Source organism: Arvicola amphibius, chromosome 4 (assembly GCF_903992535.2).
Source record: "Arvicola amphibius chromosome 4, mArvAmp1.2, whole genome shotgun sequence".
Classification (NCBI taxonomy): Eukaryota; Metazoa; Chordata; class Mammalia; order Rodentia; family Cricetidae; genus Arvicola; species Arvicola amphibius.
In genome coordinates, this window is record NC_052050.1 from 36,730,714 (window position 1) to 36,745,637 (window position 14,924).

The window sequence follows — 14,924 nt, forward strand, 5'->3', positions numbered from 1 at the left end:
TAAGCATCAACTACAATCAACAAATCTACTCAACCTGCCCTTTCTCCCATCCCTTGGCCTGCCCTCGACCCCTTCCCAGGCCCAGCGCCGTCGCCCAGACTGTCCCGACTCTCTGCAAGAAGCCGGCAACGTAGGATCCAAAGTGTTCTACTCCTGTATTCTTTTCTTTCCGTGTTTTTTTTTTTAAAGCGAAAAACCCGGTGGTGGGCGGTCTGGCACGCACACATAACCTGCCTTCATACTTCGACAAAAGCAGATGCACTTTGACTTCTGACAGCTCTACCTCAAGCCGGAGAGAACCCAGCGTCGCTTTTTTGAATCCCGAGCTCCTGCCGTCTTTCTTTTAACCTGTTTCAATTTTATTTATTTCCGTCCCGCCCCCTTTCTCGGTGACCTTCACTCCTTCTCCGGCTTTGGGCAGAAGGGCCGCTTTCTTGTCCGCTGGAGACTGATTTTCCTCGCCTGGTGAGCTGAGGTGGCGCTGCTCCACCTCCGCGGCCCTGGGATTCCCGGGCTGCCCCCTACCAGCCTGGTCTCTCCCCTTTTGATTTGCTGGTGCGGTTTTTTTTTTCTTTCCCGACTTGAGCGGGTTTTTTTCTTTTTTGGAGGAGCTGGGAAGCTCAGGCTGGTTGTCTTCAGGAGTCATCTCCTCGATTCTATTTGCCCCATCGATCGGAGCCTCACCGGACCAAACCAAAGACCATGGTGCACTGTGCGGGCTGCAAAAGGCCCATCCTGGACCGTTTCCTCTTGAACGTGCTGGACAGGGCCTGGCACGTCAAGTGCGTCCAGTGCTGTGAATGTAAATGCAACCTGACCGAGAAGTGCTTCTCCCGGGAAGGCAAGCTCTACTGTAAAAACGACTTCTTCCGGTGAGTACTTCCCTCCCGCGCCTCTGCTGCTCCCTCCCCACGGGCCCTTCCTGGCCGGCTTCGGATCAGAGGTCAGCGTAGCCGCCTTAGGAGCTGCCTTTTCTCTCGGGCAGCCAAGTCCCTCTGGCTTCTACCTCTTAGCAAGTTGGGATGCCGAGATATCTGTCCTACTTGGTAATGGAAAGTGTGGTCCGTGTTTGGCTGCAAGTGCCTAGAAAAGAAAGGGTCTGAGCCGACTTCAGCTCAGAAGCCCCTCCACATCGCTGGAGAGGTACAGCAGCCTCGGGGTTGCAGCTCCCGCTCGCCTTTCCCGAACCGAAGCTCTCCTACAACCAACCGCCTTTTTCGGGCCTCCCAGATAGCTGCTCCTTCAAAGTTAAGCTCAGAAGCTCCGGCTTTTCCTTCTCTGAGAGGTCTTTTCCAAACTAGAGTCCCGGTGGTCTGTGTGGAAAAAAGCCGCAATGAAGAGCCCGCCCTTGAGGCCAATCCGGTATGCCTGGGGTCTCCCTAAACATTGATTGGCCTATAAGCGTAGACCTGGGAGAACGGTACGGTGCTGGCCTTGGTCCAATGCCCAGCGGCGGCTCCTCTTCGCGGCCTTTCCAGCCGATTCCCCATCAGGAAGGCCACCTTCTGGCGAACACGCGGCTCGTTAGAGCCGGGAAAATTCTCCTCTGTTTACCATTTTGCTTGTATTTTCTTAAACTGATTATTTGCCACAATCAAAGCTGAACAGGGAAGAATGGCCTCAAATGTAAATTGTATTTTCCACTGGTTTAAAATTCCACACTTTATTCCGCTATTTTGGTTTGGTTTGGTTTGTGAGGATTGATCAAATCTGGGAAAGAGTTTGAAGCCACCGGGCCTCCTTTGCCCGAAGGACCAGGAAGCTCAGTCCCCAGTGACCGTTCGGGACGCGCGGCTCCTGTTTGTAGAGGACCTATGAAGCTAAGGGAGGTGCGAGCTGCTATTGCGGAAAGGCTGAGCTTTGGGGCTTCGGCAGACTGCTCGGGTTTTTACAAGGGCTGGATCCGTGCCGGAGAGCGCTAGCCCCACCGGCTTGCGGGGCTCTCTCGGAGCTTGGTTAGCGGCTAAGCTCAGCGGGACTCATGAAGCCCGCTCAACCCGGCTGCGACTCCCGCTAGCGCCAATCTGCCAGGCTTTTGCGCACGATCGTGGCAACTGCCCAGCTACAGCCACCAGGCTCTCTCGGAGTCAGTGTTTGTTTATTCTGGGCGGGATCGGACTTTGCCAATCCGCGCCTATGCTCAGGTCTTTTTGTGGTGAAAGAAAGACAAAGCTAGCAGTATAAAGCGGGACCTTTCTGCGGAGCTCTTCGCTCGAATAGACTTCTCTGAATCTAATCGGAAAATGTGTGCTCGGTTTCCCTGCTGCCTTTGTAGCCACTTGGAAACCTTTTCTCACGACGCTTTTTTTCCTGGGGGATAATGTCGAGGCATGAGGTTAGAGGTTAGGGGCAGTTGGGCGGTTAACACTGACCGAATGTTTTCCCTCCCTTTTCCCTGATGTCCCGTGATCTCTCCTGCCTCCTCTTATGTTTAATAAATTTTTATATTTATTCTCTCTCCTTCCTCTGGCGGCTTTTATTTCACCCTGTCTGCTGTACTTCTCTCTCTCCGCACATCCTACGCAGATGTTTCGGTACCAAATGCGCGGGTTGTGCGCAGGGCATATCTCCAAGCGATCTGGTGCGGAGAGCGCGAAGCAAAGTCTTTCACCTCAACTGCTTCACGTGCATGATGTGTAACAAGCAGCTTTCCACCGGCGAGGAGCTCTACATCATCGATGAGAACAAGTTCGTTTGTAAAGAGGATTACCTGAGTAACAGCAGTGTCGCCAAAGAGAACAGCCTCCACTCTGGTGAGACCAGGATTCCCAACTGGCTAGAGGGTGGGTATCGGGGAAGAAAGAAAGGACCCTGCTCATCACTCCTTTTTATCTTCCCAGCCACCACAGGCAGTGACCCTAGTTTATCTCCGGATTCCCAAGACCCATCGCAGGATGATGCCAAGGACTCGGAAAGTGCCAACGTGTCGGACAAGGAAGGTGGGAGCAATGAAAACGATGACCAGAACCTAGGTGCCAAGCGCAGAGGACCCCGAACCACGATCAAAGCCAAGCAGTTGGAGACTTTGAAGGCAGCCTTTGCAGCTACACCCAAGCCCACACGCCACATCCGTGAGCAACTGGCCCAGGAGACTGGCCTCAACATGCGGGTCATCCAGGTCAGAACCCTGGTTGGCCACTCTGTTCCCCAAAGGCTCACATGGCCACTAAAGGAACCTAGGCTGAGCCTGGGAGAGCCCAGAGTTTTGGGGGTAGGAGAAGAAGTGAGTGGGACTAGGAAAAAGCTGTCCTGATATATTGCAATATGAGAAAAAAAGCCCCACAGAGGTGACAGTGGCTAAGGGGTGGGGGTGGCTGGAGAGCGGGCCATAAAGCTGGAGGAAAACACAATGTCGTGGCAACAGCTAAAGTCCATCTTTCTGTACACAGCTTGTCCCTTTCTCGCCCTTGTTAAGGAGCAGAGAGGTGGCTGTGGGGTCCAGAGTCATTCAGTTCCTCCCGGTTCTGTACAATAAGCTCTCCCTCTATTTCCCCAACCCCAAATTTGTGCATTTCGAGCCCCAGTTAGAAAGGCGCCAGTGCAGAGGCTTGTCCTCCCCAAGGATTGAAGGAGTGCCCAGGATTGAAGGAGAGATGGTTTGGTGGGAAGCCGGCTCTGCCTAGATGCAGCCTAATGTAGGATGGGGAGGCTAAGCCTTCTATAGATATCTGGGCCACTGCATTGGGAAGAAGCCAAACTAGAGTGTGTCTCGTATACCAGGAGTCTGGCCCTGCCAGTACTGTATGTCTAATCAAAGTGCCTAGAGGCCAGGTGAGGGTGTGGGTGGATGTGCCTGTCCAAGTATTGGAAGGGCAGCCTCTGGGAGGCTGTGTGAACCTGTGCTCATGAATATGGGTTTGGGTGCCTGTCACTATTGGAGAGAGGCTGTGTCTAAGTATGTTTGGCACGTCGAGATTTTGTGTGGGTGTGGAAAGGAGATTGTGGGTTTTGGTGTCATTACCCTTGGGAAACAATCAGCAGAAAGCTTTCTGTATCTCTGTCACTACATGATATGGGGGTAGGGACCAACAAGAGACCCTGAAAGGGAAGCTGTGTATGTGATACTATTTTGAAGCATTTCAATGTCTATGATCCCTAAGATAATATAATGCTAAGCGTGTGATTGCTGGAAATAGTGGGACTACAAAATCAGACAAGGCAGTAAGTAGTCTGCTCAGCTCTCTTCTTGGGAATCCTGCACACCTACCCTTGGCCTGGTACTATTCATTCAGAGACCACACACACACACACACACACACACACACACACACACACACACACACCTAGTGGCAGTGGAGGAATGAGTGACTGGGCCCCCGTTGCATACCGGGCTGGCCAGTGAGGTCTCCGCGGTCTCATCCTGTGCCTGTGTGCTTCAGGTCTGGTTCCAGAATCGACGTTCCAAGGAGAGGAGGATGAAGCAGCTGAGCGCGCTGGGCGCGCGGCGCCACGCCTTTTTCCGCAGTCCCCGCCGGATGCGGCCGCTGGTGGACCGCCTGGAGCCCGGCGAGCTCATCCCCAACGGCCCCTTCTCCTTTTACGGAGGTGAGTGTGGCCAAGCGGCAAGGTGGGCCCAGGCTTGAGCCGGCTTCGCTGGAAGCGGGTGGCAGTGCAGGAAGTACCGCTTGCTTTCTGTTGAGGGGTAGGGGCAAAGACCCGGAGCAAGTCAGGGGAGGTGGTTGAAGTCCCAGCTCTGGTGAGAAAAGGGTCCCAGGAAGGGAGAAGCTCTGAGTTTTATGCCAAATCTCCTCTCCTGCTCTGGTGCCTCTCCAACAGCCAGTTCCCCGAGCTGCCCTGAGATGCCCGCTGCCAGGTCTTTCCTGCCCTGTGGTCTCACAAGACCCGGGATTGTACTCTGACACCTCTTTTCTGGTCGGCAGATTACCAGAGCGAGTACTATGGTCCCGGGGGCAACTACGACTTCTTCCCTCAAGGACCGCCATCCTCGCAGGCCCAGACGCCAGTGGACCTACCCTTTGTGCCATCATCTGGGCCTTCAGGGACGCCGCTGGGAGGTCTGGACCACCCGCTGCCTGGCCACCACCCTTCCAGCGAGGCACAGCGATTCACCGACATCTTGGCACATCCACCAGGGGACTCGCCTAGTCCTGAGCCCAGCCTGCCCGGGCCTCTCCACTCCATGTCAGCGGAGGTCTTCGGACCCAGTCCACCCTTCTCATCTCTGTCCGTCAATGGCGGGGCCAGCTACGGGAACCACCTGTCCCATCCTCCTGAAATGAACGAGGCAGCCGTGTGGTAGCGGGGCCTCGCATGGGCCACGGGATTTCGTGGTTGTACAGAGACTACAGAGACGAACTTTTATTTAAGAAAAAAAATAGGAAAAAAAACATATAAAAAGCAAGCCTCCTGCTCCTCTTCTTCCAGCCTCTGGGACCATTCTCAGTATGGGGGAGACTGGAAGGCAAAGGGGGTCCAAAATAGGATCCAAATCAGCCTCACGGTAGAGCTGGGATATCCACACACTGGCTGGCAAAACGCAGAACTGGGGCTCCTGAAGGGGAATTCAACCTGAGTCTGGATCCGTGGACAGACTCCACCGGCCGCGGCTCCTCTGGCTAGCTGGAAAACGACTTTGACAGCTGCAGCCTTGAACAGTCCTGGGCAATGCCAGGAGCCTGGGGAGGGAAACCTGGAGGCGCTCAGCCGGGTGAGGGAGGAGAAGCTGTCGAGGCTTTCCAGTCAAGAGGGTCCTAGTTCTGGGAGATCTTAGTGTTGTCTCAGAGTTCAGCGACGACAACAAACTCTTAATAGCTTCAGAAACACCGACCTGCTGTGCATCAGGTGGGACTATATATATATTTTTTGTCTATCCGGGTTTTGATTTTTGTTTTTGCCAAAATTTTAATGTAAAGCTCTCAATTCTTCTACCTTCACAAATTTCTCTCTCTCTCTCTCTCTCTCTCTCTCTCTCTCTCTCTCTCTCTCTCTCTCTCCCCACACACACACACACCACACACACACACACACACACCCACACACACACACACCACCTCTCCACAGGATGGTCTCCAGCCACACCTCTCAGTAAAATGACTTGAACATCACCTCTACAAATAAAAGTACTCTACCTTCACACGAAAGTTTTTAAAAAAAAGAGACTATTGAACTAAAAACAGTCAACTGTTTACGTATAATGTTAAATTCAGGAGTTCAGTGTTTTACTAATATATCCTGTTTTGAAACCTCTTGTTCAAAAACAAAATGTTTTGAGCAATCAACCAAAATTGTTCCTTTTCTTTTCCTGTAGATGTTCTGACAGATTTGCAGGGCTTGCGGCTCACTGTGCTAGTATGTAAAAAGGTGTTGTTTACACGAGGCAAAGGAAAAACATGATATCCAGACAGTTGCCAAATAGAATAAATTATAGCACAAATACTGTAATGGTGCCTGGCACCACCAACTTGAGAAAGTGTTAAAAAAAAAGTGTTACAGGTTTAAAAAAACATCTTTGCTAATTTTTAGTCCTGTTGAACATTCATGAAATTGTTAATATGACTTATATAGACCCACACAGGTTTTATTTTTGTGTCTTTAAAATAAAAGTCCAAAATATTTAAATTTTATGGTCAAATATGCAGTCAGCAGCTGCTACTTGTTCCTTTATATATTAAATTTCTCATATGTCTTTTATTGTTCTATAAGCCTAAGCTTGTGTGACCTCCAGTGCATATTAGACCATTCACTGTATGAAAGAAAACATGTTGAATAAATTTGTGAGTTTTTAATAAAAATAGAAAACCTGATGTTTAGATAATTGGTGTGGTATCCCATGTTTTCAGCTGTTGGAGGGAAGTCCCAAGAGCGTGCTGAGCGGACCCGCAGAAGTCAGTAGGGAGGGTGATAAGACTGGGGTGATGCTTTCACCTTGACTCTGGCTGAAACCCTTCACCAAGCTCTCTTCTTTGCCTCTTGCTGTTATTAAATACAGTTTTGCATTCTCTGGGTTTAACTGATACAGTTAAAGAGATTTGCTGATAAGTTAATACAGAATTGGAAATAGAAATCAAATCCACAGCCAAGAGAAAGCAAATGATGCGGGTCTGTGATTAGGTGAGAGAGCCTGCACCCCCTTCTCCTCCCTGCACTTGCAAAGCCAGGCTTGGGAATGTCACATACTTGTAAATAGATAGTTAGACCTGGTCTTTTTCAGCTTCAATTCATCTTCCATAGATAATCCTGCTTTCTAATTTGGTGAGTTGAAAGATAACCTAACATGAATATAAAGTATAACTAGAAATGAAATACTTTAATCCCTTTCACAGAACTGATATGAAATTGTTAATGGATGGTATTTACTACATTTGAAGTTTTCCAAAAGGAAAACTATTTTGTCTGGCATTGGATACATATTAAGTTTCTGCAGAAGATGAACAAAAATAACTACTATAGAAATCAAATTGCAACTGGGAGTTAAGTTGCCAATAGATATAGGGTCTTGAGAATAGTTCAATCCCATCCAAACCTCCAATAGAAACGGGAGAAATGTGAATGTTTCTCCTATGAAATACTAATGTGTAGGTGTATGAGAGTTTTCATATCAGGGTTCCAGGGTTTCTTTACCATATTGCCTAGATTTCAGTCTGGATGATATCTTACTTTTTTAAAAATTTACATTAAATTGTATGCAATTTCCAGTACCTTTTCCTTATTTTGTAAGACAGAGCCAAGTTTATCTTTCCTGCAGAGAAGGCTTTAGAGTAAGCAATATTTCATCGCACCCCTTCGATGGCTTATCTAACTAATGACTATCAGGGAGGAATCTGGCTGTCTTTCAGAAATAAAAATTTATGAAATACAAGGGAGACTTTGGAAACTCCTAGCCGCTACATACAGCACATTTTATTCATATGCAATCACTGGGTCTGCGTGTTTTCCCCGTTTAGCATTTATATGCATTAAACCACAGCTAACATTCATTATAGCCACTACCCTGGAACCCTCCCCCTTAAAACTATTCATTTAACTGAACGTATGCTCATCAGGAAGTGGCATTTTTCTATCGAGGGTACTAAATTATTTAGCAGCTTTATTGTGCTATCGGAGTATTTGATAAGAAATACTTTAAGAGTTGTGCGGGCGGCATAGATTCAGTTCTTGTAACTCCGTGCCAGCGGAGTGATCTTTTCCCTTGGCGGGTCTTTGTGAAACCCAGTGAAGACGGGAACAGGTAGTACCGCTCAGCAGTCTAATCTGGAACCGAGGGCTGGGAGAGGAAGAGAAACGATAGTGGCTGGGTTGTATTCACAACTGCTGCCCACCTCTGGCCCAAGTGCCCAGGGAACCATTCCTGGAGAGACTGCCAGGAAGGAAGGAAATGCCCTTTGGTCCCCTATCATCGCCCCTTCCCATCTGAGAGAGAAGCCTCCTCACAGCTAAATTTGGCAAACCCTTTTATTCCTCAAGCCAGCTTAAAGCCCCCACTTCTGTGCTTCCAGGCACCTGTAATTAGGGTTCCAGTCTTAGGCGGCTGCCATCTAAGCTGAGGAGGGACTTAAAGCTCCCCTACTCAACTTCTCCTGATGCAAGGGCAGGCAAGAAGGCAGGTGAATGAGTGGAGAACCGGGGTAGGACCTGTCAGGGGTCTGGAACCCAAGGCTGATGTTGTTTAGGAAGACAGATAGGTCAGAATCTGGTTTCTGGAAACTTGAAACTGACGGGTTTTGACCATCGGAGCGATGTCTAATTTAGTTACCTTTGTCTATGGGTGGCTATTCCCGCCACTTTGCAGCCCAGCCAGAGGGAGGCGAATCCTAAACCCCTTCTGTCTTTTCTCCAGAGGACAGATTGCTCACCTTTATGCTGCTCTCAGCTCAGCCCATCTGCTCTCCATCAGTTGACATTTCTTTAGGAATCTATACTGCCCTTTACTGGCCCCTCCCACGGCCCACCCTCCATCTCCAGTCCCACTCTACTCTAGTCTGAAGCCCTTCAGCCACCTCTGAAACCAGAATGCAACTGGGGAAGGGGCCCAGAACGTTTGAGTGGTCTCTCCCTTGCCCTATACCTCAACTTCACTTAGTTGCACCTTAAATTCTACCATCCTTCACTCCTCCCCAGGAAGAAGATTCCTGGGGTAGGAAAGCAGGGGAAGCAGTTTTGTGGAGCCTAGGGTATGTGTGGCAAGAGTAAAGAGCTCTTGACTCCTTCCTAAAAATGTGTCCCAAGTCAGGGACAGCCAAGACAGGAGAGGGAGAGCTGGTAAAAGGCCTATGGCACCTTATGATCCTGTTTGCTCCATTCAGCAAATAGGCCAGCAGTGTCCTGTATGCATAACAGTTTCAAGATAGTCTCTGTCCTGCTTTCCTTTCCACCCAACTCTTCCCTTCTTACCTTTGAGGGAAGGTTCTTAGTGCCTGAAATAGCAAGGGAAGAGGATCAGGGGATGTGATTTACTAAATGTGGGGTGGGAGAACACTTCTGTTCCTTATGCCCAAGGCAATGGCAACTTGTAGAGGACAGAGGAACACATTTTTGCTATGGAGGCTCTGATACAGGCACATGCCAGAAATCACAGAGGGCACACTTAAAAACAAGCAAGCCCTCTAACTACTCAGTAATACAGAGATTTTCTTTGCCTAGGTCTTTGTCTGGTCTGACATTCTTTGCCCTCCATGTCTGAAAGACTTTAAGACAGTCTCTGTTTCTCTTTTGTAGCCCTGGTCTTCTTCACTCAAGAGCCACTTAGGACAGAGGCATGGGAGAAGCTACACTAAAGGAGTAGTCTCTTCTAGCCAGAATCTGAGGGTCTCTGCAGACTCTGAGTCAGGGACTGTCTTTCTGTGGCTTTCACTGGGGAGCTACCAGATACATACCTATCATTGATCTGCTTTGGGATGCAATTGGCCTGGAGCATACTTAAGAAATGGTACTGGGCTGGGGGATCTAGAACTGGAAGAGTTCCTACTTAGCATGCACAAAACTCTGGGTTCAGTCTCTAGCACTGAATAAACAGGGTGTAGTGGCACAGGCCTATAATCCCCCTTGATTAAAGAATTCAAGGTCATCTTCAGCTACTTAGCGTGTTGGATGCCTGCCTGAGCTAGAGACTCTGTTGCCATGGACAAACAGGAATGAGGTACAGTCAGAATGTGTATTACCGTGTATTATTCATGGCTTTTTTTTTGAGACAGAGTTTCTCTGTGTGGTCTTGGCTGTCCTGGAACTTGCTCTGTAGATCAGGTTGGCCTCAAACTCAGAGATCTGCCTGCCTCCGCTTCCCTTCCGAGTGCTGGGATTAAAGGCGCCACCACCACCAGGCCTACTCATGCCTTTTTTATTGAATGGCAGCTTTTCTGTTTACAGAAGATCTTAAAGTCTTTACGGAAGACCTCCAACATATCAGCATAGGACGCTTTATGCTCAAATTTGTCATTCCTCGTTGCAGTTCTTGTTTGCTGCCCAGAAGGCTGGTCACTGTGTGGAGACTCCAACTTACTCATCTTGTATTTCATCTAGCAGTGCCTGCCATGGGCAGTGGGCAGTCAAGGAACGCTCTATGAAGGGAAGAGAATGTAAAGTGATTGCGTATCTTCATGTGTCTGGGTGCAATTAAATTTATCTCATTAAGGTCTTTATGTTTTGAGTCTAAGCATCTAATGTTAGAACCGAGTGAAGGGTTTGCATTTGTTCATCAGTTTCAGGGGCTGAGTCACTCCATCTTAGAACAGTAAAGCTATTAATATTGAGGAACCTGTAGTGGAGTAATTCCAACCACTTGTCTCCTTTTGCTTGCCCAGGAAAGGGGGTACAAGATGCTACAGAAATGGTCTTGATCTGTGGTACAACCATCGCGATTCCTAATTATTCCTAAGTAAAGATAAAGATCGCACTTGGCCGCACATTTACACATGCAGGCCTCTCAGAGCCTGGCTGCTCAGAGTTGGAAGATGTGTGCCTGGCTCCTCCACACTGTGAAAAACCCTGTTTGGAATCCCTGTCTGTGCTTGCTCTAGTACCTGAGGTTCGAGAGGCTTATCCTTTACTCCTTTCACAAATCAGCCAGCCATCATGAGCCTCGAGTACTTTACGCGCTTCATTCCTAAACCAACCTCGCACAAAGCTTGAGGCATTATTTTGTGCTTAGGGGACCCTGGAAGCTCGAAACGCAATCAACGTTCCTCGCTAGAGGCGGTCACGTGCCCCTGCGCGCTCCCGCGCCGTGCGGCTCTGGTCTCCGGCGCACGCGCGTTACGCCGGCTGCGGTCCCTCCCAGGTTTCGCGGGCCTGCGCCTCCAGCCTAGCAACGCCAGTGGTGACGTGAAGCCCCGCCCCTCCGGCGCGCGCCTCCCGGAAGTTGCCTATCTGGGAGCTGAGTGCCGGACCCGAAGGTTTCTGCTGTGGTGTGGAGTGGCGTCTGGCGGGAGCACCCCGGCCGGAACGTCGTGCCGGGGCTCTGGGCTGCACGTTCACCAGCTCAGCGCCGACTGTGACCTGGAGGCCATGGCGGGGTCGCAGCCCTTGGCTCTGCAGCTGGAACAGTTGTTGAATCCCAGACCGCGTGAGGCGGATCCTGAGGCCGACCCCGAGGAGGGTGAGGCCTGACTGGGGCCGGCCACGTGCGGAGCTGTGGGCCGGGGCGGGCCGCTGGCCCTCGAGCCTGCTCTTCTTCCCTTTGCGCTGAGGAAAATTGTGTCTCGGGAGGGTTGACCCCTGGAGGGGTAGAGGGTGACACCTGCTGTAAACGTGCAGTCCAGACTTGGGTTGGGGGGAGGCGGGGCGGACACACGGACTCTGGCTGGGGGTAGCTGCAGGGAGCTACTGGCAGCCGACTAGCAGTTACTTAGGATGCCCTTTACTGGTATTACCTTAGAAAGGAGAAGGAAGTCTGATGAGTTTCAGGTTTTTGTGTGTTTAAAGTTGACCGCCTTTAAAAACTTGCTTCGAAAAGGAAAAAAGTAGGATTCTCTGGTGCTGTTTAAGTAATGGTAGGTCTTAAGACATTTGCTCACGTTCTGATGACACACTGAGTGTCCTTAAGCCTGTTCTGAGACTAGCTGGGAGTAATTGTGCTTTAGGCTTGATTCAGAGTTGTGAGGACGGCATAATAGAAGAGATTAGGAGTCGTGGTGTAAGAATAGCAGGTGAGGGTTTGTTTAAGCCAGGGTCAGTGAGGACAACTGAAGGGGTGGGATGGAGTGACTATAAACTTGTTGGCTGATTGATAATGGCGTGACTGTCACATGCTGAGGAAGAATTAAGTTCTGTGGGCATGTGGCTGACATACTTGGGGCCCTGAATTTAATTTTCAGAACCTCCAAAAAAGAAAAGCAAATAAAAACACTATGGAAAAGGAGGAATCCGACTAGATTTATAGAGTCAAGGCGTAGGAACAATCTACTAGTAGATGCAGGGAGTTACCTTTCTATTTAGAAACACATCAATATGATAGTCGTCTCCCTAGCGACCAGAAATAAATTCCCTATTCCTGTAAGTTTGTGGAAATTGTATAGAGGACACTTAATGAATTGAGGGCTAAGGATATAGCCCAGTTGGTAAGAGTACTCACCGAGCACAGAAAGGTGGCATGTGGAGTTGAAATTGTTTAATTGAGTTCCTATTAAAGATTTTTTTTAAACCTAAGATTCTATTTTCCTCCCACCCCACAGCCACTAGAGCCAGAGTGATTGACAGGTTTGATGAAGGGGAAGAGGAGGAAGCTGATCTGGCAGTGAGTAGCATTAGAAAACTGGCATCATCCTCCCTCTTGGACACGGACAAAAGGTATTCTGGCAAGACCACTTCTAGGAAAGCTTTGAAAGAAGACCATTGGGAGCAGACTCTGCCAGGGTCCTCTGGTGAGTAGACATACCCGAAACTCTTCTCTTGCTGTTTCATTTATGGATGCCTTCTGGAAGTCAGTGTGTCTCTACTCATTTTAGGAGAGACCATTGATTTGGTACTAGGAAGGGCCTTTGAGGTCACCACTTCACTTTAAGAGAATCCTAAAGCCCAGTGAGGCATGCTCCTGTTATTTCAGAACTAGGGGAGACTGAAGCAGGAGGATCAGAGTTCAAGGCTGGCTACATAGTTCTGTACTAGCATATGCTACACCTGAGACCCTGTCTTAGAAGAACAAACAAAAATGAAACCTAAAACTCAGAAAAGTAGCAAGTTCAGATTAATGGCTCACCCTAAAATGAGTGAAAACACAGGTTAGGCATCCTAGGTATTGGCAGGGCTGTGTGTTAAAAGGCAGGTGTGGCCTTACACACCTTTAATCCCAGCACTCAGAAGGCAGAGACAGGCCGATCTTTGTGAGTTTGAGGCCAGCCTGGTCTACAGAGGAAGTTCCAGGACAGGCTCCAAAGCGACAGAGAAATCCTGTCTTGATAAACCAAAAAGAAAAAGTTGGATGCATGTGTTGCTTTTATATTTTGACCCTTTTTGTTTTTCAGGTCTTATATTGATTGCCTGTGTATTAGTTATGAAACTGACCTTTTGTCATTGTAAAAAGTAACAATGCTTTTGTCTTTCCTGAGAAAGAATTAGGATGTGAGCTTATAGTTTTAAGCAGTAGTAAGTTTCTCAAGATGGAAGAAGTCTCCAGATACGGATATTGAGAGGATGCCATATATTTTCTTTTAGGAAGGTCATGTTGAGATTGAGTTTTCACTGTGTGTCAGCCACTGAAGTTAGCTCTTTAAGTTCTGAGAGCCTGGGACAAAAAGCCACCAAAATATTACCATAGGGTCTAGAGAGATAGTCCAGTATTAAGAGCACTTGTTCTTTTGGGACCCAGGTTAGATTCCCAGCACCCACATGGAGACTCAAAACCATCCATGACTCCAGTTCCTCTGTAGGTACTAGAGATGCACATAGGTACATGGAGGCAAAACGCTTAGACGTAAGTAAATCTTTAAAAAAGTAAAAATAGTACATCATTATCATTTGATTCTTTACAGTAGCCCGAGAAGTTGATATTATTTATTCTCATTTTACAAATAGGAAAGTTAAGGGCTAATTGGTTAAGTAAAAGTGATACAGCTGCTAAGTAGAAGAGCCAGAATTCACATGAAAGCAGGCTGATTCTAATATCTATGCTGTTTTGTATGGAAATTTCTTAATTTGAGAAATGATTAAACTTAAAGGGTTCTACTGGTTTTTCCACTTAACTTCTGTATTTTGAATTTTGACAGCCTATCTGAGGCTTTTTAAATTTGTGTGTTTTATTTATTTTCCCTTGAGGCAGTGTCTTGAATGGTCTGGGGTCACATGCTTTTTATTTCAGCACTTGGGAGGCAGAAGGACGTGAATCTCTGAGTTCAAGACCAGTCTGGTCTTCCTAGCAAGTTCCAGCCACAGTAAGACCCTGTCTCCAAAAACCAAAAACAAGCAAACAAAAAAATTAGGACAGAGGGGCTGGAGAGATGGCTCAGAGATTGAGCACTGGTTGCTCTAATAGAGGTCCTGAGTTCAATTCACAGCAACCACATGGTGGCTCACAACCATCTATAGTAAGATCTGGTGTCCTGGCATACATGCAGGTAGAACACTGTATACATAATAAATAAATAAAATCTTTAAAAAAATTTAGGACAAAGTCTTACCATGTCCTTCTGGTTAGTCTTGAACTTGCTATGTAGACCATACTGTACTACCATATCCAGCAAGTTAAGGCTTATTTCTTGAAAGAAGTACCAAAGACTTAATGTTTTCATAAACTCTTTATTTTACTTGGTTAAAGTTTCAACTCTTTCCCATAGACAACAGCACTGGTCCTGATTTTTTGGTAATCCTCTATGTTCATGTACCTCCACTTTCCTACTTCCTCTTGTTCAGTCTCTAGTTCTTTTTCTTTTTTTTTTTTAAATATTTATTTATTTATTATGTATACAATATTCTGTCTGTGTATGTCTGCAGGCCAGAAGAGGGCACCAGACCTCATTACAGATGGTTGGGAGCCA

General features: G+C 48.0%; 2 protein-coding genes across 3 annotated transcripts in view; both read left to right on the top strand.

The window, feature by feature from the left end:
* The first annotated feature begins 702 nt into the window (after nucleotides 1–702).
* Nucleotides 703–5,260, top strand: Lhx1 (LIM homeobox 1). Its single transcript, XM_038329005.1, has 5 exons — nucleotides 703–872; nucleotides 2,527–2,753; nucleotides 2,841–3,118; nucleotides 4,380–4,545; nucleotides 4,881–5,260. The coding sequence occupies exons 1-5, from the start codon at nucleotides 703–705 to the stop codon at nucleotides 5,258–5,260; spliced, it is 1,221 nt and encodes a 406-aa protein (XP_038184933.1).
* A 6,059-nt stretch (nucleotides 5,261–11,319) lies between these two features.
* Nucleotides 11,320–14,924, top strand: part of Aatf (apoptosis antagonizing transcription factor) — a 105,714-nt gene continuing 102,109 nt past the window's right edge. For both annotated transcript variants that reach the window (XM_038328811.1, XM_038328812.1), the window contains exons 1-2: nucleotides 11,320–11,551; nucleotides 12,627–12,815. In XM_038328811.1, coding sequence (XP_038184739.1) covers nucleotides 11,461–11,551; nucleotides 12,627–12,815 — 280 coding nt within the window. In that variant the 5' untranslated portion in view covers nucleotides 11,320–11,460. The remainder of the gene's footprint in view (nucleotides 11,552–12,626; nucleotides 12,816–14,924) is intronic.